At 41.4% G+C, this 8,881-nt stretch overlaps 1 protein-coding gene across 1 annotated transcript in view; it reads left to right on the top strand.

Annotated features, from left to right (window-relative positions):
• Nucleotides 1-4,311: 4,311 nt before the first annotated feature.
• TACR3 (tachykinin receptor 3) overlaps nucleotides 4,312-8,881 on the top strand; it is a gene marked incomplete at its 5' end in the record, with an annotated part of 68,589 nt that continues 64,019 nt past the window's right edge. Inside the window, one exon of the mRNA XM_081248164.1 lies at nucleotides 4,312-4,856. Within this exon, the coding sequence (XP_081104290.1) occupies nucleotides 4,312-4,856 (545 nt within the window). The remainder of the gene's footprint in view (nucleotides 4,857-8,881) is intronic.

The raw sequence follows: 8,881 nt of genomic DNA, 5'->3' as shown, positions 1-8,881 counted from the left end.
ACTGACAAAAGAGCATTAAGAATTTTATTACCTAAAGATATTGTGTGAGGAAGTGGAAATATTAAATTTAGCTATTTTGTTTAAAAAGCTCATCTAGAAATAAAAGAAGAGAGAGAAAAGTGGTAACTAAAATGGAATGTGGTCAGGAAAGGGCTATTTAAAAAAAGAGGTGTTCGAGAGAGAGAGAGAGGATAAGAATTGTTGAAAGAACACATAGTACAGATGAAAGAAGATAAACCACTTTCACAGAGACAATAATAAATGACTTAAAGATGGATGAAATGCACAGAAATGTGAAGTTCTTGGCTGGTGGTCTTAGTTTTATGAGATAAACTGTAAATAACATAATTTGCTGAGCATAGAGGGGAAGATGGAGAAGAAAGAGAATTGCAGAACAGCTGAGAACCGATCACAGGCCCACATGGAAAGAGGGTCTGGTAGACAGCAAGAATTACTAAGTAGCTATCTACACAATTAAGTGGAGATGATCGATTGTTGATTGTCAGCAATACTCAGCAGCCTGATTATTGGAGTCCATAACTCAGAGGGTGGAAATGACCCAGTGTAACTGCAAAGCAGACACGATGAAATAATAAAGGAAAAAAATAAAGCAAGCAGCAAAGAGTGGACTATCAGGATCTGACACTGGTGAAAAGAAAAAAATATATCAACATAGTGGGAAACAATGAACATACTGAAGCTAAAAGTGTGGGAGAACTGTCACACGGAAGATTATTGTCAGAGACAGAAATCTGGAAATTTGACTTTTTCTTTCTGAAAATAACTTTTTCACTAGGCAGCAACACTACCTGAAATTCTACCCTGATATGTTTATTTTTAGGAGGCCTGTTAAAATAAAAATACAAGCATGAAATATGCCATATTGTTTCCTTGAGTTGTAAAAGAGGAAAAAATAATATATGACCAGCATCCATTCTATTAATATAAATTGTTAGCAAATTACTGGGGCACATCACCAGTATGTATTCTAAGCAAAAATATGGAGAGTAAATAATATTTGGAAGAAATGTAATCTATTATGCATAATAAAATAGGCAAACATTTCTTGGTCATTAGGAATAAACTGCAAGTACTCACATAAATGATCGTAATTTGTATTACAATTATTCAGTCAAACCAAGCTTTACACACTATTATCTAAAACCTATTAATGTCTCCTAGGATACCATGCTTGGCTTATTTTCCAGGATCCTCATACATTTGCATAGGTGCATACTCACACACACTCCCAGGTTTTAAATGTGGGAGTATAGAATTCTCTCTAAGTTACCTTCTAGTGGGTCAACATTTTCTCAGCCTCCCTGCTCCTTTCCTCAGTGGTCCAAGGCTAAGGCTTTTGGAGCTCTTACGGTAAGTGAAAGAGGATGAGAAAGAATTAGGAAAACAGAAAAGTAGGCTCAGATAAGAGCAAGATTCAGATTCTGGAGCTACTATGGCCAGATTATTCACCAGATTCTCTTAGTTGGGAAACTTCCTCCTTAACCGTTATCTCCTAAACCTTCCCATTTTTCAAGCCATAAGTTTCTGCTAAGTCTATCTTTCTTTTTGGCACTTCATTTTATCCTCATAAAGAAGTGTTTTACGTGAAGTTAACAGAATCCAGTAGGCACACATCCTCCTACTTAGTTACATACTCCCATTTTTCTCTGCATCTTCCTATTTTACTACCCTCAACACTTGCTTTAATGTCAAAAACACTACTAGACTACAGGCTCCATGAGGACAGGGTTCGTACCTGGTTGTCTCATTGCTACATCCCTAATATTTGGTACAGATTTGGAAGGAAGTACACTCAATACACATTGAAGGAATGACTGAAGCAACGCATGAACAACAACTACTCTACTGGGACACAGGGAAAGTCTCTCTATGTAAGGCAGATCTAAAAGGAAAGCCATGAGCTGGATCCCTCTCTTCCTCTGAAAGAAAACAACTCTTTAAACGTCTTTCATTGTAACTTCTTCTAATTCTATCACCAATCAATTTTTATCATATCTTCTACTCATGTGTAAGTCCAATAAGGATAAAATCACAACTTATAATGCTCTGTATGGATAAGTAAAACAGCAGTGTAAACTGAATAGATTTCCACACAACTGATTTTACAACTGTAAATATTTGATCAAAATATGCATAATTACCAAACCATGACCCATTTTGTAATCTTGATAAATGGTGTGTTTCATACAAAGGAATTTTTTTTAACAATTATCCATTGATTTCATTAAGGAAGAAAGAGGCTTTCACTTGTAACTCAAGTCATTTCCCAACATGGTGAATTAACAGAAAGAAGTAATTTGCCTTTCAAAAGAAAACGATTTAATTTAGAATTAATAAGCAGGAAGTGTGGAGTCTGTTAACTTATGATTTATCACATGTTTTTGCAGGTCTTTCTGGGAAGAAATAGCAACTAATAACCTTGATAATTATCATTTTCAGCATGCATTTATTTTGAAGTAGGGTTGTGTCCACAGAATTATTATCAGGTTGCCTCAAACTTACTTCTGTACACTACCTTTTTGTCATAAACACTATAAGAAGGAAAGTATTATTCATTACCAATCACCCTAAGTCCACTTATGCAATAATCCAGGTTTTTAAAGAATAGATACTTAACTGGGAAACTGAAGAATACAGTGTTCAGAAATCACAAGCTACTTTCTCTTGAAGCAAATAAAACTTGCTCTCCAATACATCTTACCTGAAAATGTTTAGATGAAATGCACATTGTAACAAGAGAGAAGGGCACTAACATTTATTGAGGTCTCCCTCCTGCCTGGTATTGTCGAACGGCTGTTGAAACTACTCATCCCCATCATTACCCTGAAAATTAGATTTTTAAAAAATCTTCATTTTCAAGTGAGGAAATCAAAGCTCAAAGAGTTCAAGTGGGAAAAAAAAGAGTTCATGTGTTTTGGGGGGATTACTAAAATACGTGTAACCCTAAATCTCTTCTCACCTGCCTCTCAAGAGACTAATAAAAGAGAGTCTTGGCCCCAGAACATCTTGATAAATTGTCTGTGAGATCCACCTAAGCACAGGCTCCAGCTTGCACTCCACAGAACACTCCAGCTCACCTGCTCTCACCCAAAGCTCAGAAGTCAGGCCTGCCTGTCTGCCCAGGAAATTAAGGTTATTCTTGCATCCTCATCAGTGTGTCCTCATGGTCAGGCCCTGAAAACTAAGGCTCCAAATGTCCAAAACCGTATAGCCATGTGTATGTATTTAGATTGCTTACAGGATACTTTCATCCCAGAGCAATGAAGAAATTCAAGTCTTGTCCTTGTGTTTCAAGAAAATCTACATCTTGGAATTTCTGATTTACCCTCATTGTTTTATGGCATTCCAACCTGAGCAGAGTCCTCCAAGAAAAACCATAGTCTCTCTCTGCCTGGGGGAGAGGAGGGGTCGGATTTCTGGAGATAGAGATTAGAGGAAGTGGGAAATGGGTGGATTTGGGAAGGGGGAACGAGAAGAAGCGGGATCTGAGAAGGGCGAATAGAAACACACAAGCAGAAAGTTGAGTGAAATTCCAAAAACCAGTGGCACCTAACAAAGCGCTCGGTGCCCACAGTCCGCAGCAGGCTGCACCCACACATGCTCTAGCCCTAGCTGAAAAATCTCCGGGGACCGTGCCTTTGCTTTACGGGTGAATGGTTTAATTGGTTTAGAAAATAATAGTCCACAGTAAATGTCTGAAAGCAGGGACCTCAGCAAAATATCTTGAAGTTAAAAGACGAAAAGCAATCTTGTAATGATTTTAATTACGTATGAGAAAGGGCAGCTCTTCCTTCAGTGTATCAACCCGCCGAGTAGCGAATGAATGAAACCCAAAGGGCGGGGGTGGAGGAAAGGAGGGCAATCTTATCCCGAGAAGGGGCTCGTCAGTTCCGCACAACGTCACGGAAGCAGGGCACTATAACAAACTAGAAAGCTCGCAGCAGCCCCCGATCCTCAGCGCTCCGGCCGGTGCCCGGGAACTCGCGCAGGGGCGACCCTGGAGTTCTCCGCGGGCGACTGCCCTTAGCATCTCTTTTTCCGACTGTCTCATCCTTCCAGCCTGCTAGATTCGCAGACTCCTCGGGGAAAGTGCTTCCCTTCTCCCCATCACCTGCAGGTTCAAAGCATACCTTAACCAGCAAGGGCTGTGGGTACCTTTCTACCTCGCTTTCGGGCGGGGCTGAGGTCCACTGAGCAGCAAAGCTACCGGGAAGCAGAGAAGAACTTCCAGGGAGACGGCCCGGGCGGACAGTGGATGAGTGAGGGGAGCCGGGTTGCCGACCTATCGCTATGGTCTCGCTCCCCGTAGCCGCGAACTGGACGGACGGGGGAACAGCGGGTGCGGACGCCGGGAACCCGAGTGCCGCGCTCGAGGCTGGAGCAGCCGAGGGAGAGGCTGAGGCTGAGTGGCTGCAACTGCTAGTCCAAGCCGGCAATCTTTCCGCTTCCTCCTCCACGCTGGGACTGCCCGCGGCCTCCGCGGCGCCTTCGCAGTTCCGGGCCAACCTCACCAACCAGTTCGTGCAGCCGTCTTGGCGCATTGCGCTCTGGTCCCTAGCATACGGCGTGGTAGTGGCCGTGGCGGTCTTCGGGAATCTCATCGTCATCTGGATCATCCTGGCCCACAAGCGCATGCGGACCGTCACCAACTACTTCCTCGTGAACTTGGCTTTCTCCGACGCCTCCATGGCCGCCTTCAACACCTTGGTCAACTTCATCTATGCGCTTCACAGCGAGTGGTACTTCGGCGCCAACTACTGTCGCTTCCAGAACTTCTTTCCTATCACAGCGGTGTTCGCCAGCATCTACTCTATGACGGCCATTGCAGTGGACAGGTGAGGAGAAGACCCGGGAGGGAGAAGGAGGGGGAGGGAGAGATAGGAGCTGGGCGGTGGGATAAGGTTACAAAGGAAATGGTGACAAAATGGGTTTGATAAAAGGAAAGGGACCAGTTAAAAGTTCTTGAAGAAAGGAGGTCACTAACCCATTGGTAGTCCTCTAATGGCTGAACTGGTTTCTGCTTCTATGGCCTCCCCACTCCCACCCTAATCCCCCTGATCCCCATTAAGGGCATCTAGAAGGACTGAAGAAGGTAAATGAGAGAAATGGGGAAAATCTGTCATTCCAAGTAGGACAAACTCAGCTAGAAACGCTGCTTAGTACTCGCACATTTTCTCAGATGGCTTCAAGCAATTGCCACAAAAATTATGTTATCTGTAAAATGTACTTTTGGGCCTTCCTTCTGTCAGTCATTATTCTGTCAGAGAAATGAATGATAAGTTACCCTTCTCCTCCCTCTGGTTTGCTGGTCCTCATCACCACCCATCCCCTTCCCCATCCTTGCCCCAAGGCCAACACTGGTTTGGTCTCCCAGTTATGAAGGATCCATCAGAGGCAACAAGCTCCCTCCAAATGATTGCCGTCAGCTAGCAGTTTCCACAGTGTTTCAGGTAGATTTCACTTCCAGTAATCTGTGAAGGCCATGAGATGGGTAAACCCTGTGTCTGGAAGATGGCATCCAAATCATTCAGATGATGGGCAGCAAAAAGCCCAAAGAATAAGTGGTTAAGAAATGAGGCACACCGGGCTTCCCTGGTGGCGCAGTGGTTTAGAGTCCACCTGCCGATGCAGGGGACACGGGTTTGTGCCCCGGTCTGGGAAGATCCCACATGCCGCGGAGCGGCTGGGCCTGTGAACCATGACCACTGAGCCTGCGTGTCCAGAGCCTGTGCTCCGCAACGGGAGAGGCCACAACAGTGAGAGGCCCGCGTACCGCAAAAAAAAAAAAAGAAAGAAAAAAAAAAAGAAATGAGGCACACCACTTTATAACTGTTGAAGATAATCTTTTAGAATGTCCCCCAATCTACAGTGGGGATTCTGAGATTCTCAAGCAATTTTAAGAAGCTGGAGAGACCTCCAACAGTTGTCCTCAGGTTCCAGTTTATGAAATTTCTGTGAGTATTTTCTTTCTCATATTGAACATTATGGACTATGCATACTGTGTTAACACAATGGTAAACCTCTACCTGTTACTGATAGTTACATTTTAATTCAATATTATGCTAAAAAAGAAACACACCAGTTGATTTTAGTCTTCATTTTGTGATTGGCAGCTTGCAAGGGGCATGCATGGAGGCCGGCGGGAGGGGATTGAAGTCACTTTAACTTCAAGTAACAATGTCCTCATCTGTGAAAAGAAGAAAACACTTTTTTTCTATATTAACGAACTTGTTCAAAATAAAATGAGGCTTAATATTAATTCTTACTACATTAAGCCACCATTATGAGAAAAAATAAGAAAAAACTACTTTTTTCCCATAAGTCAATCCTCTGTGTTTACTATTTTGAAATAGTGAGCACAGAGGTCTTGATGACATAAAGCTTTAGAAACAAATTTCAAATGCCACGCCCAGGGGGTTAAATTGAAGGAGCAGTGGTTAGCTGCCACTAACTAGGATAAGTAAGCATAAAACCACATTTTAAAAGCCTCTGAAACTGCCAATCTTCCTTTCCCCTTTATCTCTGATTTTCCACAAGAATCTCACCCCTTCATTTTTGTAGGGACAGAGGTGAGTACAAAAAGAAATAAAATTAGCCCCAAGTTGGAGAACAAGTGAAATTGCATCTAATCTTGCTCTACCAAGATAGAAAGGAATGTTTCTTTGGTTTGAGCATTTTTTAAAATACATCTTTTTTGGAGTATCATTGCTTTACAATGTTGTGTTAGTTTCTGCTGTACAACAAAGTGAATCAGCTGTATGTATGCATATACCACCATATCTCCTCCCTCTTGAGCCTCCCTCTGACCCTCCCTATCCCACCACTCTAGGTCATCACAAAGCACAGAGCTGATCTCCCTGTGCTATGAGGCTGCTTCCCACTAGCTATCTATTTTACATTTGGTAGTGTATATATGTCAATGCTACTCTCTCACTGCATCCCAGTCTCCCCTTCCCCCGCTGTGTCATCAAGTCCGTTCTCAACATCTGCATCTTTATTCCTGGCCTACCACTAGGTTCATCAGTACCATTTTTATAGATTCCATATATGTGCGTTAGCATACGGTATTTGTTTTTCTCTTTATGACTTACTTCACTATGTATACCAGACTCTAGGTCCATCCACCTCACTACAAATAACTGGTTTGAGCATCTTTATTTTTTGTTTTTGTTTTATTTATTTTTCTTTGTTCTGATCTGGAGGAGAGGCATTAGCATATCATGTTATAAAATTCTCACAATGTTACTGAAATTAATGGTACATTATGAAATATGGTGAAAATTTAGTTTGTGAATTTGGTATTTCAAGTCTGCGAGGGGAAAAAAGGTCATTTTCCCAATCACTTTCTGCCAATATTTATATAAAATCTGAAATGGTCTTGGAGTTATTTTCATTGATAATGTAATGCTATTTCATCACACTCACTGGTTTGAAATCAATGAATACTACTTATTCTTTACTACTTCTTTACTAGAAAACATTATTCAATTACCAAAACTATTCAAAATTTAGGAGCATACAATTTGCAACAAAATCTGAAGCATACTCAGTTCAGATACTGAAAAACTTTTTAAAACTGTTAATTAAAAAATTAGTTTCCTGGGACTTCCCTGATGGTGCAGTGATTGAGAATCCACCTGCCAAAGCAGGGGACATGTGTTTGATCCCTGGTCCGGGAAGATCCCACATGCCACAGAGCAACAAAGCCCGTGTGCCACATCTACTGAACCTGTACTCTAGAGCCCCCGAGCCACAGCTGCTGAGCCTGCGAGCCACAACTACTAAAGCCCGTGCACCTGGAGCCCGTGCTCTGCAACAAGAGAAGCCACCACAGTAAGAAGCCCGCGCACCACAGCAAAGAGTAGCCCCACTCACCGCAACTAGAGAAAGCCCACGGGCAGCAATGAAGATCTAACGTGGCCAAAAATAAATAAATAAATAAATAAAAATTTTAAAAAAGAATAAACTTAAAAAAATAGTTTCCTTTGAGCAACTGACATAAATGGATTACAAAAATAGAGATAATTTTTAGAATCCAAGGGTATACAGCTATAACAGTTAGAATTCTCAATAGTTTACCAGTCCACAGAATCTTTCTGCATTGGTGTCTTATCAAACATGAACTGAAAATACTACTCCTGTGGTATCTGCAGTAATTTTATTGATTCAAGTTGGCAAGGTTGACCCATCCTAGAAAGTTCAGGTGAGTTATGGTGCCTTTGGGTATGGTTGCATGGACTCCCTGACCCATACAGACCATAGTTAACAGTGTATGCTCAAGAAATTATCTTTCCCTATATAATTAATGCTTTATTGAAATAGCCATAAAGTTATATAAACCCTAATTAGGTCTTAACTGATAAAGGAATACATCATTTAGACTGTGATACTAACACTTGATTATTGAATTGTGTGTGTTTTCTAATCCCATTTAATGTAAACTGAGTTGTATCCTCCCAGCCTAAATGGAAAATGTACTGAACTCACTGTGTATCCCTGCCTAAAATCAAAAAGATCTTCTCAGGTTTAAAACTACTTCAGCTTTGACTCAGGCACTTATGGCTTTCCTTCAGCTGCAGCAAAATACTTGCAACCTCCTATGACCTCAGAAATCTTAGACTTGAAAGTATTGTAGATGCTTCCTTAATGAACACCTGTATTTTACAAATGGAGAAACTCAAGCCAACAGTCACACATTTTGTTGAGTAAAGGCGTTATTTTCCTTTAAGTGTTTTGCACTCATTCTGCACTGGGAGAGTTGCTTGCTTTCTAATTCCACATTTTTAATGTAATATTGATAACTCTACTATCATAGGTTCTGATCTTATCCTGAAACATCCTGTCCTTTTGCTTTGTTAGA

Source organism: Mesoplodon bidens (genome assembly GCF_964165515.1).
Source record: "Mesoplodon bidens genome assembly, chromosome: 1".
Classification (NCBI taxonomy): domain Eukaryota; kingdom Metazoa; phylum Chordata; class Mammalia; order Artiodactyla; family Ziphiidae; genus Mesoplodon; species Mesoplodon bidens.
The sequence above is the reverse complement of the archived record's forward strand: the minus strand, read 5'-3'. Positions and strand labels throughout refer to the sequence as shown.